The sequence below is a fragment of the Schistocerca serialis genome, chromosome 8 (genome assembly GCF_023864345.2).
Source record: "Schistocerca serialis cubense isolate TAMUIC-IGC-003099 chromosome 8, iqSchSeri2.2, whole genome shotgun sequence".
Classification (NCBI taxonomy): domain Eukaryota; kingdom Metazoa; phylum Arthropoda; class Insecta; order Orthoptera; family Acrididae; genus Schistocerca; species Schistocerca serialis.
In genome coordinates this window covers 49360392-49379240 of record NC_064645.1, presented here as the reverse complement: position 1 = coordinate 49379240, position 18849 = coordinate 49360392, and the positions used below count along the sequence as shown (strand labels likewise).

The window sequence follows — 18849 nt, the reverse complement described above, 5'->3', positions numbered from 1 at the left end:
GACGGCATTCTGGCTCTGAGGTATCCAGAGGCCACTGGCATGGGCATCGATTGGCCGCCATAGCTTCCGGATCTGAACACATGCGACTCCTTTTCGTACCGGTTAATTCTTACAGTAAAGCCGCTGGTAACATGTTATTCATTAGAAACAAACAGCACTGGCAGCGGTTTCGAATCTATAGGTTCATCATCAGATGGTTGTTCACTATGAAGTTAATTTACGGTGTACATGTGATGTTCGCTGATTGTGGCGAAAATCTCGCAAAGGGGTGGTGGAAAACCGCAAAAAATATCTAAGAGAAAAGAGCTATTTTTGTAGAAATGGACCTAAGAATGAATTATAATAACATAAAGAAATTCCTAAGATAAGGACCGAATTAGTTTTGCGTTACTACAGCAGCTCAGCTCCATGGTCGAAACTTTCGGAACGTCATGTTACAACCTCTGCTCCCCACGTGGTGAATCGCAAAGACTGGCACACCACAAACTGACAACTAACTCTGCTGCTAATGCTGAGTACTGGAAGTGCGTGTGCAATAATTGAGACTCCTGGGTACTCAAAGATGTGGTCGGCAGGGGTTCCACAACAGGCCACAACAATGAAAGGAAGGCCAAGTCGTCAGAACTGCTGGAGCAGTGTCAGGTCGATGGAGAGGCCTTTGTACACGAATCGTTACAAGTGACGAAACCTGGGTGCATCACTTTCGGCTGGAAACAAAAGGGCAGTCACTGGAGTCAGACGCCAACTGTCACAAAAAAGGACAAATTCGAGGCAGCTCCCTCTGCTGATAACATCATGATGAGGGACTCTTGAGACAGCAATGCTCTAACAGTCGTGGATGGCTTGCCAAAAGGTCAAGTATTAATTCAGACACATATCTGAAGACTCTGGGCAAACTCGAGAATCGTTGTCGACATGTTCTGTCTGACAAGAATCCAACCAAATCTTACTCCAGCACAACGCTGCGTGACCACACGCAAGTCTCAGAACCCAGGAACACATCGCCAAATTGGGCACGAGATTACTGCCTCGTCCACCATACTACCCAGACGTGGCGTCCTCAGAATTTAATCAGTTTGGGCCTCTTAAGGGTTTTCTACATAGGTCACGCTTTGAAGAAGATGACAGCATAATTCATGCAGTGAAAACATGGCTACGAACACAGGACAAGACCTTTTACCAACAGGGAATACTTACTCTTACACAACACTAGAATACGGCCTTAAAACGTGACAGAAACACACTGAGGTTACATAAGCCATGTGATGCCTCCTAATATTATGTCGGGCCTCCTGTCCGATGTACAACAGCAGTTGGACGTAGCATGGATTCAAGAAGTCGTTGCAAGTCCCCCGCAGAAATATCGAGCCCTGCTTCCTCTATAGCCGCCTGTAATTGCAAAAGCGTTGCCGGTGCAGGATGCTGTGCGTGAACTGACCCCTCGAATACGTCCCATAAATGTCCGATGGGATTCACGTCGGTTGATCTGGGTGGCGAAATAATGCGCTCGAATTGTGCAGAAACTTCTACAAACCAATCGCCAACAATACTGTTCCAGTGACATGGCGCATTGTTAACCTTAAAAATTTCATCGTTGTCTGGTTACATAAAGTCCGCGAATGGCTTGGCTGCAAATGGTCTCCAAGTAGCCGAACATACCATTTCCAGTCAACTATCGATCCAGTTGGACCAGAGAACCAAGTCCTTCCATGTCAGCACAACGCACACCATTATGGAGCCACAACCAGCTCACACAGTTTCTTCTTGACAACTTGTGTCCACGGCTTCGTGAGCTCTGTGCCACATTCGAACCCTACTAGCAGCTGTTACCAACTGAAATTGGGACTCATCTGACCAGGCCTCCGTTTCCCATTCTTCTAGGGTCCAAAAGATATGGTCACGCGCCCTGGAAAGGTGCTGCAGGCGATGTCGATAGCCCAATGACGCCATATTTCGTCGCAGTCTCCTAACGGATACGTTCATCGTACGTCACACGCGGATTTCGGCGGTTATTTCACGTAGTGTTGCTTGTCTGCTAGCACTGACAACCCAACGAAAACGTCGCTGCTCTCGGTCGTTAAGCGAAAGCTGTTGGCCACTGCACTGTCCGTGGTGAGAGGTCATGCCTGAATTGTGGTATTCTCGGCACACTCTCGACGCTGTGGATCTCGGAATACTGAATTCTCTAGTGATTTCAAATTGGAATCACCACAGGTTTAGTTTCAACTACCAGTCTGTGTTCAGAGGTTGTTAATTCTCGTCGTGCGGCGATAATCACGCCTGGCACCTTTCTCACACGAGTCACCTGAGTACATACAAATGACAGCTCCACCGACGCACTGCCGCCTGTATATGTGCACGCCACCATCCCGTGACTTTTGTCACCTCGGTGTGGAACGTGTAAAAGAACTTTTGACTGATCTTGTCACAGAATTGTAACTCTGTAGTGAGAATAAATTGCAGGGTATTATTTATTGATTACTGTACCTTCATAATTTATTGTTACATTGATTTAAAATAAAATAGTCGTTTCTTGCACCGGTTTCTGGTGAAAGGCAAGACCACTGCAAGGAACTTTCGCCACAATCAATGAACATCACACATACAGCAAATGTGAACAGTCATCTGACAATGGACCTGTCACTTCGAAACTTTTAACACTGTTTTTTTTCCCTAATACATAATATCATTAACAGCATCCGGCATACTGTTTTGACGTTTTTCTAAGATTTAATCTATTATCGAGAGATACTTAATGACAGCTTCGTTTTGTTGTGTTTATTTGCGTGGATGTGTGGAAAGCTGTGATTCTAGATCCAGTATCCATGTGATTCGTGTAGAAAATATTGTGATGAAATCCCAGTACAGGGTGATGCGAAATTCGCGCATTTGGGCTTCGCAGCTCGACTGCTCACATGCCAGCGATAAAAAAATGTCTTTCACAGAATTTCATGCGGCAAGTACGTCCGACAGAAAAAGGACGTTAAAGAGTGGCAATATGGCAACACTGTAACCATATATATTGCAACTACCTCTACCAGCACACAATAGTTGTGATGTACAGTTGGTGCAGTGGATAGGGTTTTGGGTTAGCACGCAGGAGGTCGATGGTTGAACCTGTGTTGAGGCACATGCTTTTTATTTGTTAAGTGTAGTCCAGGTGGAACGGTATCTGGTATCTTCATCTACAACAGCGATTACAGTGAGTCCTCCAGAAAACATTGAAACTTACATACTACAATAGCGCAAATGGAAGAAGCCATTTCCACATCGTGGGTGCGAATTTATTCGCACCACTTCATCTACTAGATGCAAAACGTTTTTTCTTAGTACCCTCTTCCAATGGTCGCATAGATTAATACCATATGTTGTTCTTGCCTCATTCATGTCCATTACATTTCGTTAGGGCCTTACGTTACCAGTAGGACTAGCAACGTGCTTTGCGAATAATGTCCAAAGTCGCTTACCATTTGTATGTGTTATTACCATGGTACCAACATTGAGTTGAGAGCTGCATGCTCTGGGGAGAAGAGGAGCTTGTGGCACAAGTTGACTAAGAGAAGGGGTCGGTTGGTAGGACATGTTCTGAGACATCGAGGGATCACTAATTTAGTATTGGAGGGCAGCGTGGAGGGTAAAAATCGTAGAGGGAGACCAAGAGATGAATACACTAAGCAGATTCAGAAGGATGTAGGCTGCAGTAGGTACTGGGAGATGAAGAAGCTTGCACAGGATAGAGTAGCATGGAGAGCTGCATCAAACCAGTCTCAGGACTGAAGACCACAACAACAACAACAACAACAACATTGAGTTGGGTAAATGCGTGCTGATCAGTACATATATCAATGCATTATTATTATTATTATACAAATTTGGCCGTTAAAGACCGTGAAAACAGTTATTTCTTGCGCTTCTGGGAAGTCTTCTTTCTCTCAGTCCACACTTCTTTCTTTCTTGCGCTGAAGGCGGCTTTTCTCTCTTCAGACCATTTAGTTCCACAAGTCTTCTTAATTTTCACACCGAAACCCGTGAATGAATTCAGTTTTTTTCTAAAAAGGTTTCTGTTAAATATTGTTTCCTGATCTATGTCCATTTCTTTTAGATCTCTTTCTGTGTTGATAAACCATAAATTTTTATTTTTTAGATTTGCGATGTACGAAAATATTTGTTTTGTAAGCCTATTCGGGTTCGTCCTCATGATGTGAGCAGAAAAAGGAGCATCTTCTTTTTCTAATTTCGTCTGTAATTTTGCTGCACTTCGTATACACTTCTTTGTTGCTTTTTAGTCTGTATACAGGCTTGCCTTGATCATCTGTTATTTTCCTGTGTCCAAGAATTGTCCTCACAATTCTTCTTTCACGATTTTCTATCTGTTCTGCGTATGTAAAATTTGCCAGTGTTTCTGATGCATATAGTATCTGCGGTCTAATGACAGTCTGGTAGTGTCTGAGTTCAATGCTTTTGGATACACATTTTTTTGAATACATTTGTCTGCAGTAGTGAGTTGCTGTCTCTAGTTTTTGTATTCTAGCCCTGCAGGCTGGATGACCTTTTGCCACAGGCTGAATTAGTTCACCAAGATATTTAAAATGTTTAGATACCTGTATTTTCCCGTATTTCGTAGTTATTTTCTTTGGTGGATTTTTGATATTTGTAATGATTTCTGTCTTTTCAAATGAAATTTGCAAGCCTGCTTTTTCAGCAGTTTCTTTAAGTAATTCTATTTGTTTTATTGTGTCTTTTTGTGTGTAAGCTAAACAGGCGAGATCGTCAGCAAAGGCAAAACAGTTGGTTTCAATGGCTTTGTAGCACTTCCCTCCAATTTGGACTTTCTCAACTCCATGTTTTTGCGTGAGTTTTCTCCATTCTGCTATGACTTTATCCAGAAGACAGTTGAAGAGTACCGGGGACAGCGCATCTCCTTGTCTGACGCCGGTTTTGACCTCGAAATGCCGTGAAATTTCTCCTTGGAATTTTACTTTTGATGTTGTATTTGTTAATGTTTCTTTGATTATGGTGATTGTTGTTTCATCTATTTCATATTCTCGAAGTGTTTTGATGAGTGTGTCCCTACCGATTGAGTCAGAAGCTTTTTTGAAATCAATGAATGTTATAAAATATTTCTTGCTCCTTGTAGATAAATAGTTCATTGTTGTTTTGAGGTTAAAAATTTGTTCGGCGCAGGATCTTCCTGGTCTGAAGCCAGTTTGATATTCTCCAAGTTTTCCCTCTATAATTGGTGATACACGATTGAGCAGGGCTTTTGATAGAATTTTATATGGGACTGGGAGAAGCGATATTCCACGATAGTTGTTAACATCTCTTTTGTCACCTTTTTTAAACAAAGGGTGAATTAGGGCAGTTTTCCAGTGACTTGGGATTTTCTTGGTTTCCCATACTTGTTTAAGTTCTTTGTGTAGTGCTTCTACTGATGTTTCTCCCCCAAGCTTGAACATTTCTGCTGTAATTGTGTCTTCTCCACATGCTTTCCTGTTTTTGAGATTTTTGATTATGTTTGTGATTTCCTCTCGTGTCGGAGGTGTTGAATGTGTTGGTAATGTTTCTGGTTGCGTAAAACTGAGAGTCTGGATGGGTGTTTGGCAGTTTAGGAGTGTCTCAAAATATTCAGCCAGGATTTCACAGTTTTCAGTATTGTTGGTGGCGAGAGTCTTATTATTTCTCATAAGGTTTAGGCAAGGTGACTGGTATCCTCGGAGTTTCTGTTTGAATGTTTTGTACCAAGCTGCCGTGTTGCATTATTATTATTATTATTATTATTATTGTTGTTGTTGTTCTCTCGATGGGATTGTGGAAACATGACGTCTTTTACCATTAGGGAAACAGTGTTATTCAAAACGGAACATTTCACAATTAGCAGTGTCGGGATGAATCATGCAGAACAATATCTGTCAGAGGAGCAATGCGCATTAGGTGGAAAAGCGTGCGGGACTGACGGCGTGTTTATACTGTATGCGCTGTCCACCAGACAGGTACTAGTTGTGAGTGGAGTAATACGCCCGTGACAGACTCCAATGTACACGCTTACACGTATCGAATTTTCTCATTGTAAACATCGAAACCAATCTGGCAGACGTATGCCATACACAAACGACGAATATGTGGATATGTTTCTCGTCCTTGGTGCGTCTGATAACAGGGCTGGTGTTGCCGCTCATGAATACTTTGCTATATATTCTCGTAGACGCCATCGAGATAAAAATCTGTTTCGTCATCTGGAGTTGCGTCTTTAGCAGTCAGGTTCTCTCCTTCCACCATCGCTTGACAGATGTCGCCCACAGACACACCGTACTCCAGCTACTGAGAAAGCTATTCGGACGTCATATACCAAGAACCTCAAAGAAATACAAATGGTTCAGATGGCTTTGAGCACTATGGGACTTAACATCTGAGGTCATCAATCCCCTAGAAGTTAGAAGTACTTAAACCTAAGTAACCTAAGGAAATCTTACATATCCATGCCCGAGGCAGGTTTCGAATCTGCGACCGCAGCAGTCGCGCGGTTCCGGACTGAAGCGCCTAGAACCGCTTGGCCACAGCGGCGGGCTAACGAAATATACATTGTGTAACAAGGCAGCTGTGTGTCCCACAATGCACGAGCATGGTCTGCATCCTTGTATTATGCTTTCGCGCAACACCTGCATCCTGCTGATCGCCATCAGTGGATTCAATTCTGTGAATGGTTCCATCAACAATGGGAAGTCAACGATGACTTTGTGAACACCGTAACATGGTCGAATGGAGCGGCATTCACTTGTGAGGGTGTCTTCAATATACAATGGTGTGAGGTAAACCCGGACGTCATCCACAGCCGTGAATATCAAGTTCGCTTTGGTATCAATGTCAGGGCCGGAATATTGCGTGACAGGTGTTTGGGCCCCTACATGTTGCCTGACCGGTTGACTGTATGAAGGTGTCATGCATTCCTCTCAAACTATCTGCGTGGTGCGCTGGAAGATGTCCACTACATGGTCGGCAGAGGATATGGTTCCAGCATGATGGTGCACCTCCACACTCTGGAATCAATGTGCGACAGTAATTGGACAGAACATTTCCAGGGAAATGGTTCGCCGGACCTAAATCCCGTGTATTTATTCCTGTGGGGGCACCTGAAGGTGCATATGAACTCTATTTCGCGAACAAATGTTGAAGAATTGGTAGCGTGTGTTCATGATGCTCTCGTTACTGTGGATGCAGCTTCGGTGTGAAGGGTCCAGAGCTGTATGGCCCAGCGGGTTGCGCAATGTCTGGATATGCAGGGAGGTCTCTTTGAGCATCTGTTGTTCTGAGGACAACGTATTCTGTTGTGAAGGTCATGTGGTCATTAACAGTGCCTTTTTTCTAAAATAAAGTTTGAGGGTACTCCGACATTTGATATAATGCAGCGAAAATTAAACTGAAGCATGGGATACCACCCATCTGCTTTTAACCATGACGTCATCAACATGTCGAACTACAAAAAATGGTAACGGACTCTTCAGTTGATTTTATGCAAGGAAACCATTTCTTCTTTTCTGGAACGACCTGAAGATGATACAGACACTGTAGCCCAAGGCTGGCAATGTTCATCCCTATACCTCCTACTTCGTTGCAAATTCTGCAGCCAAGTTTTTTGTTTGAAACGAGCAACCAGTCATTTTTCTTACAAAATGCGATTTCTTGTTCCAAAGACCAACATTCTGGACGATCATTTAATTTTCTATCATGAACACGTTCGTTCACTGCATTATCACACGTAGGTTCAGTGCTCAGGTTTACAGTTCCACTTCCGTCATCCACTGATGTTGAACTTCCTTGCTTTTCACTCGCACACGAATTATTGACAGTTTTTGGATTTTTAGATGCAGGAGGACAAGTAAAATAGTTTGCTAGTTTTCTGCTCATCTCCCACCTCCAACTTAACTTAGAAGTTGCAACGAAAGACAGGACACACTGTAAAACTTCGCCTAACAGACAAGAACGGAACAGCAAACACAAACGAATAAAGAACGACTAAAGAAAGATGGCATTGAACCACGAAGGATCATGGTAGCGGGACTGTAGAGACACCTATCGGTAGCTCGGCGTTTGAGCGTACCCATATCCGTGTAGCACTACCGTGTAGCGTTCCCATATCAGTGTACCCATATCCGGGTAGCACCCATATCCGTGTAGCACTACATGCTTGTCGAACTGGCTGCCAGCGATTCAGTTGCCGAGAACGGTTGCCCCAGCTTCTAAATGTCTGGAACAGTCAATGACACCGCATTTCCCACCAAAAACTGCACTGGTATCGTTCGTATTGCAATTATCAACACGAAAAAATGAAATAAATTTACGTCCGTGAAATAAATCTTTGGCACTCTTCCAAATTCTCAACATCGTAAAAAAATTACTTTGTCGACGAAAAAGTTTAGGGGTACGCATCCCCCAGCGTTCCCCCAGAAAAACAGCACTGGTCATTAATATGGACCTCACTATTGTCACTGGTTGCTGATGTGCGACACCTGAACGCTCATATGATATGTAGTATAAATAACAAATAGGCGTTGTGTTATTGTACTGTGCTATCATCTTTTGTCCCTCGAAACTGATATTGTTTTTGTAGTTAATCTCTCCTATGAGGGGTCATTTGTTTCAACTGTCTGTTTCTTATTTGTCTAAACACGTATTTGTTACGTTCAGCGTTAAAAAATGCTGTAAATTTAGGATACATGTGACCTAAGAAACGGTGTACATTACAGTATGAAATGTCAGAACGAAATTAGCAAATTAAAAACCATACAGCATGAGTAACAAGAGCTGATGCAGTTACCGTACACGTGGTTACAGTGTTGCCAGATTGCCACTCTTTAACGTCCTTTTTCTGCCGGATGTGCTCTCCGGACGAAATTTAGTGAGACATTTTTTTTTATCGCTGGCATGTGAGGAGTCGCACTGTGAATCCTGAGTGCGCGAATTTCGCTTCACTATGTATATCGGGGAAATGTATCGAAGTCGTCAGTATACAGGGTGATCCATTGATCGCGACCGGGCCAAATATCTCACGAAATAAGCGTCAAACGAAAAAAACTACAATGGACGAAACACGTCTAGCTTGAAGAGGGAAACCAGATGGCGTTATGGTTGGCCCGCTGGATGGCGCTGCCATAGGTCATACGGATAGCAACTGCGTTTTTTTAGAATAGGAAGCCCCATTTTTTATTATATATTCGTAGTAAATTAATATAATATGAATATTTTAGGTGGACCACTTTTTTCGCTTTGTGATAGATGGCGCTGTAATAGTCACAAACATATAGCTCACAATTTTAGACGAACAGCTGGTAACAGGTAGGTTTTTTAAATTAAAATACAGAACGTGGGTACGCTTGAACACTTCATTTCGGTTGTTCTAATGTGGTATATGTACCTTTGCGAACTTTTCATCTCTGAGAACGCATGCTGTTACAGCGTGATTACCTGCAAATTCCACATTAATGCAATAAATGCTCAAAATGATGTCCGTCAACCTCAATGCATTTGGCAATACCTGTAACGACATTCCTCTCAACAACGAGTAGTTGACCTTCCGTAATGTTCGCACATGCATTCATAATGCCTGACGCATGTTGTCAGGCGTTGTCGGTGGATCACGATAGCAAATATGCTTCAACTCTCCCCACCGAAAGAAATCCGGGGACGTCAGATCCTGTGAACGTGAGTGCCATAGTATGGTGTTTCGACGACCAATCCACCTCTGATGAAATATGCTATTCAATACCACTTCAACCGCACGCGAGCTATGTGCCAGACATCCATCATGTTGGAAGTACGTTGCAATTCTGTCATGCAGTGAAACATCTTGTAGTATCATCGGTAGAACATTACGTAGGAAATCAGCACACATTGCGCCATTTAGGTTGCCATCGATAAAATGGGGGCCTTCCTCCCATAATGCCGCACCATACATTATCCCGCCAAGGTCGCTCATGTTCCACTTGTCGCAGCCATCGTGGATTTTCCGTTGTCCAATAGTTCATATTATGCCGGTTTACGTTACCGCTGTTGGTGAATGACGCTTCGTCGCTAAATAGAACGCGTGCAAAAAATCTGTCATCGTCCCGTAATTTGTCTTGTGCCCAGTGGCAGAACTGTACACAACGTTCAAAGTCGTCGTCGTGCAATTCCTGGTGCATAGAAATATGGTACGGGTGCAATCGATGTCGATGTAGCATTCTCAACACCGACGTTTTTGGGATTTTCGAATATCGCGCAGTTTGTCTGCTCCTGATGTGCGGATTAGCCGAGACAGCAGCTAAAACACCTACTTGGGCAACATCATTTGTTGCAGGTCGTCGTTGACGTTTCAAATGTGGCTGAACACTTCCTGTTTCCTTAAATAACGTAACTATCCGGCGAACGGTCCGGAGACTTGGATGATGTCGTCCAGGATACCGAGCAGCATACATAGCACACACCCGTTGGGCATTTTGATCACAATAGCCATACATCAACACGATATCGACCTTTTCCGCAATTGGTAAACGGTCAATTTTAACACGGGTAATGTATCGCGAAGCAAATACCGTCCGCGCTGGCGGAATGTTACGTGATACCACGTACTTATACGTTTGTGACTATTACAGCGCCATCTATCATAAAGCGAAAAAAGTGGTCCAACTAAAACACTCATATTTCTTTACGTACTACACGAATATGTAATAAAAATGGGGGTTCCTATTTTTTAAAAAACGCAGTTGATATCCGTTTGATCTATGGCAGCGCCATCTAGCGGGCCAACCATAGCGCCATCTGCTTTCCCCCTTCAAGCTAGACAAGTTTAGTTCTTTGTAGTTTTTTCGTTTGACGCTTCTTTCGTGAGATATTTGGCCCGGTCAGTATCAATGGAGCAACGTGTATAGACAGAGATTGTGTCTGTAGTGCAGAGATGCGCCGCACGCGGCCTGCTGGTGGTGACGTACCGTCGCGCAGCACGACGGCGGGCAGCAGGCCGTCTCCGCCGGCGTACCCGTGCACCAGCAGCACCAGCTGCCGGCCGCCCAGGCCGCCGCCGCCCCCGACGGCCTCTCGCAGCCACTCGCCGCGCGCCAGCGCTGCCCGCGACTGCGGCACCTCCACGCGGCTCGCGTTGGCGCTGCAACACAGACACACACCACACGTCCGCGGTCACCAACATTCGGGCAAAACAGGCGGCTCGACACGTCTGCAAGTATGCCACACCTCGGTGTGCGATGACGCACACTTCATCAGCGTACGACACCTCACTGCCAGACAAACACTTTGTGAGTTACAGCTGATAGAAACTGTCTAAATGAAACAATCTTCAGACACCTGTGGCTGTCTACAAATTTCTGTTGTGCATGTATCCTTACAATAATTTAGTAAATTTTACTACCATAACTACAAAATTCACAAAATACAAACAGAAAGCTAACAGCTTACAAATTGTGGGTACAACCAAACAAATTTTAAATTAATACTATGTATAGCACAATCTGACCTCAGTAGTCACAGACTGTCGTCATATGTGTGTGAGAGGCATTTATGTGGATGTGTGTGTGTGTTATCTATTTCTGATGAAGGCGTTTTTAGCCGAAAGCTTACTTGCTGACACTCTTCTTGTTGTGCCTATCTGCACTCAGTATCTCCACTGTGTGCTCAGTAGCAACTATCCTTTTCATAATACTGTCGTAATCTATAACTACTATAAAAGGAAAACACAGTGTTTAACACTGTTATCAAAAAGGTCAAACGTTCTTGACCAATGATACTCAAAAACGTTTGGGCAAACACCGGTTATATTTTTGTTGACATATACTCCACTGGCCATTAAAATTGCTACACCACGAACATGACGTGCTACAGACGCGAAATTTAACCGACAGGAAGAAGATGCTGTGATATGCAAATGATTAGGTTTTCAGAGCATTCACACAAGGTTGACGCCGCTGGCGACACCTACAACGTGCGGACATGAGGAAAGTTTCCAACCGGCTTCTCATAGACAAACAGCAGTTGACCGACGCTGCCTGGTGAAACATTGTTCTGATGCCTCGTGTAAGGAGGAGAAATGCGTATCATCACGTTTCCGACTTTGATAAAGGTCGGATTGTAGTCTATCCCGATTGCGGTTTATCATATCGCGACACTGCTCCTCGCGTTGGTCGAGATCCAATGACTGTTAGCAGAATATGGAATCGGTGGGTTCACGAGGGTCATACGAAACGCCGTGCTGGATCCCAACGGCTTCGTATCACTAGCAGTCGAGATGACAAGCATCGTATCCGCTGTAAGGGATCGTGCAGCCACGTCTCGATCCCTGAGTCAACAGATGGGGACGTGTGCAAGACAACAACCATCTCCATGAACGACGTTTGCAGCAGCATGGACTATCAGCTCGGAGACCATGACTGCGCTTACCCTTGACGCTGCATCACAGACAGGAGTGGCTGCGATGGTGTACTCCACGACGAACCTGCGTGCACGAATGGCAAAACGTCATTTTTTCGGACGAATCCACGTTCAATTTACAGCATCATGATGGTCGCATCCGTGTTTGGCGACATCGCGGTGAACGCACATTCGAAGCGTGTATTCGTCATCGCCATATTGGCGTATCACCCGGCGTGATGGTATGGGTTGCCACTGGTTACACGTCTCGGTCACCTCTTGTTCGCTTTGACGGCACTGTGAACAGTGGACGTTGCATTTCAGATGTGTTACGACCCGTGACTCTAGCCTTCATTCGATCACTGCGAAATCCTGCATTTCAGCAGGATAATGCACGACCGCATGTTGCAGGTCGTGTACGGCCCTTTCTGGATACAGAAAATGTTCTACTGCTGCCCTGGCCACCACATTCTCCACATCTCTGACCAACTGAAAACGTCTGGTCAATGGTGTCCGAGAAACTGGCTTGTCACAATACGCCAGTCACTACTCTTGATGAACTGTGGTATCGTGATGAAGCTGCATGGGCAGCTGTACCTGTACACGCCATCCAAGCTCTGTTTGACTCAATGGCCAGGCGTATCAAGGCCGTTATTACGGCGAGAGTTGGTTGTTCTGCCTATTGATTTCTCAGGATCTATGCACCCAAATTGGAAATGTAATCACATGTCAGTTTTAGTATATTTATCCAATGAATACCTGTTTATCATCTGCATTTCTTCTTGGTGTAGCAAGTTTAATGGCCAGCAGTGTATAATATATTAGAGGGTAATGTTCTTAGCAAAAATCTTCAAAAGTTCTCGATCAATTTACTTCAACTTTTTACATGATATTCTAATAAAATTCAGACAGACATAAGCTATAAATTGTTTGAACAAAAATTTACAGGCTTTTTGTTAAAACCGAGAGTGACGAAGAATATCCTGCGCTCTTCTGTGACAATGTACGGCTTAGTTTTCTTTCTCACACTTAGTTTTAATTCTGATAGCAGGGCATTTGAACATTAGACAAATTGTTTCTCCCATGTATACTCTTTGTCCTTGAATATAACTTTAAATGAAAACTGAATACAAACTACACTGATCACTCACTCAGAGCGTTACGACCACCCACCTGACAGCCGGTGTGTCCACCTTCGCCATGAATGACAGTGACGGCAGGCCACGGCGTAGATGGGATCCGTGAAACCCTGCAACGCTCTGCCACTGCGTCAACATCCAGTGGCAATGGTCATGTGCCGATTTCACTCATAGTTGCTGACCTTATGGTGTTAACATTGACACATATATGGGTCGTCCGAGGTCCAGTGTTAGGAGTGTCAGTGCAATGTGTGTTTGGACGCACTTGTAATAAGCATTAAGAGTATGATGTTAGGTCTGCAACAGTTCGCCACCTGTGCAGTTTCACCAGCCTGCCAAGTCTACGACGTCTGACATCTGTAACGAAGAGTGGCTGCCAAAACTGACGATGTCTGGACGTGGTTTCACCTTTGCTTCGCGACATGTTGAAGATACTCGCCACAGCGCTCCTCGAACACCCCACTAGTCGCGCACTTTCCGAAATGCTTGCGCCGAGCCTCCAGGCCATCGCAATCTGCCCTCACTCAGACTCAGACAGATCGTGCGCCTTCTCCATGCTTCACACAGACAGCACGCTCACTGATACTACATGCACCGTCTATGTGTCCGACTAGCGGTCTTCCTCGGCAGGTGACGCCGCTACCATCTGGATGGGTATCTATCAGTGGTAGGTCGGTAGTCATATTGTTCTGGCTGATCAGTGTATATGCTATTTTGTTTTCTACCTCACGGTCAGTTGCAACAGAAAACAGCCAAGTTGTACTTATGGGTTATCAGCTTATGATTAAAATACTAATACAGAATTTTAATCGTCCAAAACTTTGTAATCCTACATGTTTGTAAATTAAAACTATGCAAAATACTGTCACTCAAGCTACCATCCTCACAGCTTCCTATTAATACAAATGTGATAGAATTCTTGAAAGTGAAGTATGGGTGTAATGGAATTTTTTGGATATCTCCATTTAGTCCTAACGGGTTATTATACCCTGTTTGATGAAGAAAGAATAAGAGTATTGCTGCCAAAACTGCAATAATAAATGGTAATTCAAAGTGAAATGTGAAGAATAGATCTGAGGAGAGAAGGTGGACAGAGAGGGAGAGGGGAGGAAATGGGTATCAAGAGGGGGAAGGAGGCTATGGACAGAGGGAGAAAGAGGAGGAGGAGTGGAGAGAGGGAGGGAGCAGGAGATGGACGGACAGAGGGTTGAGGAGGAGATGGGCAGATGGTGGAGAAGGAGATCTGGACATATATCGAATTGTAATACATGTTTAGCAATTGCGAAGTGTTGCCACGTTCACTAGTATAAAGCAAAGGTGTATGATCCTACCGCTCTTCATGACAGATTCTTCTACAGTCACAGTCCCCATCCCTAATTTTCTCTTCCTCCCATTTATTTCCCATTTTGCTTACTGTATAGTTAAGAATCTGTTAACTATTGTTCTTTGAAGATTACATTTTACAGTTGTATTCTTATAATAACATAAATTATAAATATTATAAATATTTTTTGTTTTCAGTAAAAATTTTTAACTAACTACAGTAATAACGATAAATTACAGACAAAACATAGAAAATTATAAAACTGTAAATTAGTTAAAGTAAATGCATGCTACTGACTGTCAACATTGCACAAGGGAAAGAAGAATAAAGAAGAGGATACAGTAGTGTGGGAGGAAGTAGGAGTGTCCTACCAGCAAAGCCAATTTACTGGAAACTGGGGCTTTGTGATGGAACATCCTTGTCTAGTATCTTTGGTTCCAATATTCTTATTCTAATTCTGGCAGTGTCCCATACTGACGGTGATATTCTGCATAGCCAGTAAATTTTGTTTATTGTATATTTTCCAACAGAGTGTTTCAAATTTTCGTACTTATTTCACTGATCCCCAATTATGTTAGTTTAAAATTGTTTTATACTTAATATGTCATAATAAATTCCGAATTAATTGTAGAAATGCAATGTTAATTACTCTGTAAAATATCTAGCATCTAAAGAAATTAATATTTGACGATTATTTTCTTTATGTACTTTTTGATGTTAAAAATGTTGACTTCTTTATTCTTTACAAGATGGCTGTAGCTGTAAAAGTAATAACCCATAAATTATTAAATGTTGAATGTGTTACTAAGCTTTAAATACGCTTCTTTTCAGTTACACTTTAGGTTACTTGTTCTCATTTTGCAGTTATATTAACATGTTGAATCAATCTAAAAAGCTTTGTAATAACGAGGGAAATATTTATTTTGTTTACAGTACCTGTTTTTTTATGTCTGCCTGTTCAGGCAAAGATAGCATAAGCATTATTCTCAATTTTTTTAGCGTTTCGTACCTCCACTGGTAAAAACGAAATCCTTATACGATGACTTCACTGTCTGTCTGTCTCTCTGTCCGTCTCTCTATAAAGAACCTTTTTTGTCAGGAACGAGGACAGATATCAAGTTTCCAGATACTAAATTTCTAAGCCAACGCAGTCAAAAGTTGCGGCCACATACGAGGTGTGGCTATAAAATAACAGGGCTGATGCTGTCACAGAGTAACCACGCAAGCGCCAAAGACAAACGACCAATAGCTGGGAAGCATGAAGCCTTCTCAGTCAAGTGTGGGATCTCTGGTGTATGTGGGTAAATCAGTGTGACCCTGGTCTTCGTTTGCGTAAGAGCTGTTATTTTATTTTGCCACTAGAGGCTGAAGATGACTCATCCCGGGGACGGCCTTCAGCATCAACAGATATCGAAAAAGTAGGTAATCCGATTCGAACTGATCGTCGGTTGAGTAATCGATCGATTGCTGAAACTGTAAGAATTGAGAAAGAAAGTGTAAGACAAATGTTATATAACCGAATCAGCACGAAAAATTATATTGCGGAACTCTCGCCGAAAATTATGAAGATAGAACAAAAGGAAGCTTCACCTAGAGGGAGAAAGGGTCGAGTGAGCAAATCAAGATTCAGAGTTGTTTTTCTTTTCGATATTCAAGGAATTGTGTATTTTCGCTCCGAGAGAAAATACGAAGAAAGACGTCTCCAACTGTGGAAGAACGAATCACGTGTTCTTCTGCATCAAGACAACGCACCGGCTCACACCGCGTTGTTTGTAAAGAGGTTTCGAGCATCCCGGTATTGGACCGCCCTCCTTATTCGTTTGACGTGGGACCATGTGACATTTATCTGTTCCCCAAGGTCAAATGTGCCTTAAAAGGAACAAGATTTCAGTCCGTTGAAGCAATGACAGAAAAAGCGGCACGCGTCATCAAGGAGCTTGCAGAGGAAGACTTCCAGCACCGTTTCCGTCCATGGAAAATTCGCACGGAGCGTTGTAGGGATAGAGGGAAGAGGCGGGAGTATACTGAGGGTGACAACTAAATATGTACGTTTTTGAAACAATGTTTTACATACATAATTCCTGGCCTCGTATGTCACATATTTTGACATTCCCAAGCTCACTCATGATAACCTATAGATGAAGTGTATATGTACAGTCTTAGACATACAAAACTGACCGCCGGCCGGCCGCCACAGAGACTAAGTCCGAGTCGTTCACGTAAGGTGGCCAATAAAACTGACTGCCCCTGACAACTTCAATGGACATTTGATTTCTCTTGATTACACCACATGTAGCTCTTCTGAGGTCGTCTTTGCGTTCTTTTATGAGGGCTGCACTATTCATAATCCGAAGGATCAAATCGACTCTAGGGTTTACTTTTACTTTGTAGACTTCGCCTTTAACCATCTCCCCAGGCAAAAATCCAAAGAGATAAGGCCCGGGGACCTTGAAGGCCAAGAAAAATGCCAATATCTAATGATACATCTTCCGGGAAATGTTCGGTTTGGACAATGTGTCACCTGACGACTAGAATGTGCAGGAGCCCCGTCATGCTGGAGGAACATACACATTCTTGTAGCCAAATGAACGTCTTCCAATAACGCTGGAAGCTCATTTTCAAGGAAGTGTAGACAAGTGGATCCTGTAAGGACCAATATTCGAAACGAAAATGAATTGAACATAGCTATTTGTACGCAGTAAAAATTGGACACATGTTATATGTCATTTTTTCTGCAATTTGTCTATACTACCACCTCCTACAATATTTACTATTCCTCCTGAACCATCCTGTATATACATTTGGGTCTCGACGGGTCATCGAAAGTTTTCAGTGCTAGACGCACACGACATCGTCCGAACCCTCGCGGGAATACAGTGTGGCCGCGAGCGAGTGGCGAGTGGAATAATGGACGGGGGGGGGGGGGGGGGGGGCTTGGTCTCATAAGTTCTTACCATAAATTTACAAAATTTTAAATCCAAAATACTGCATCTCGGTTCTTACAATAGTGCAATAGGTGCGCACTGGTTAGATGTAACTGAAGAGAGACTCCAACTCGGATTGTGGGTAAGGGCGAATCCCAAGCGCATGGCCGAGAACAATTGGGAGCGGAAACTTAATGTCATCGGAACCTTGTTGAAGGACCATGACATGCTATTGTTAGTCCGACTGCAGAAAGTTCACTTTATAAATACATACATACTTAGCAAAATATATCATGTCGCAGCAGTCTTACTGATACAGCAGGTCACTGCACATATAATATTAGCTGTAGCCTCTTGGTACGTGTGGAAACAATATATCTTCAAAGTATCCTTCCACACGGCGCTTTGCAGAGGTAAAACGACGGAGGACTTGGAGTTAAAGACGTTCTTTTAAACTAATACATTTCACTAAGACAGGCATCACGAAACCTTTGTTCCTCTCGTTAGATCCTGGGAATAGGAACGCTCCTGCTAATGTAGCACGCCAGCCTAGATTACGTCCGAAAGTACTATGGCGATTGGAGCTGTATAAGACTTCTACCAGCACAAACCAACACTAGAACCGTCTATAACTATATTACCAGACATCGTCTTCACAAACCAATTCCGGTAAATTAAACTACAAAAAAACTAGAGGAACGCCTGGAAAAATATCAACAATAAAATTATACCAGCTAGAGTCAGTGCCGTATGGTGCGACGTTGTAAACGAAACCATACCCACAGCGGAACGATTATGGAAAATCAAATGTCGGCTTGTAGAAACTGTAGCGTTTATGTGTAAATAGAATCAGAATTTGGAACTGGACTAGGAAGAAATTAGCACTATAAACAGAACCGTAGAAAATCATATACCGATAAGTGAAGCTTTACAACCCGACTGGAAATGTTACCCGTCCGCAAAGAGTAACAGTTATTCGTGGCTTCTGGTACAGTTTGTGTTTTGCGTCGTAACAAACAAAACTTAGTAGAGTGCATGTTCTGTATTGCATAAGAACATTTTAAGCTAAAGA

The 18849-nt window shown here is 43.2% G+C and overlaps 1 protein-coding gene across 1 annotated transcript in view; it reads right to left on the bottom strand.

Annotated features, from left to right (window-relative positions):
- LOC126416587 (pancreatic lipase-related protein 2-like) overlaps positions 1-18849 on the bottom strand; it is a 194498-nt gene that overhangs the window by 88298 nt on the left and 87351 nt on the right. The window contains exon 3 of the mRNA XM_050084339.1: positions 10962-11134. Coding sequence (XP_049940296.1) covers positions 10962-11134 — 173 coding nt within the window. The remainder of the gene's footprint in view (positions 1-10961; positions 11135-18849) is intronic.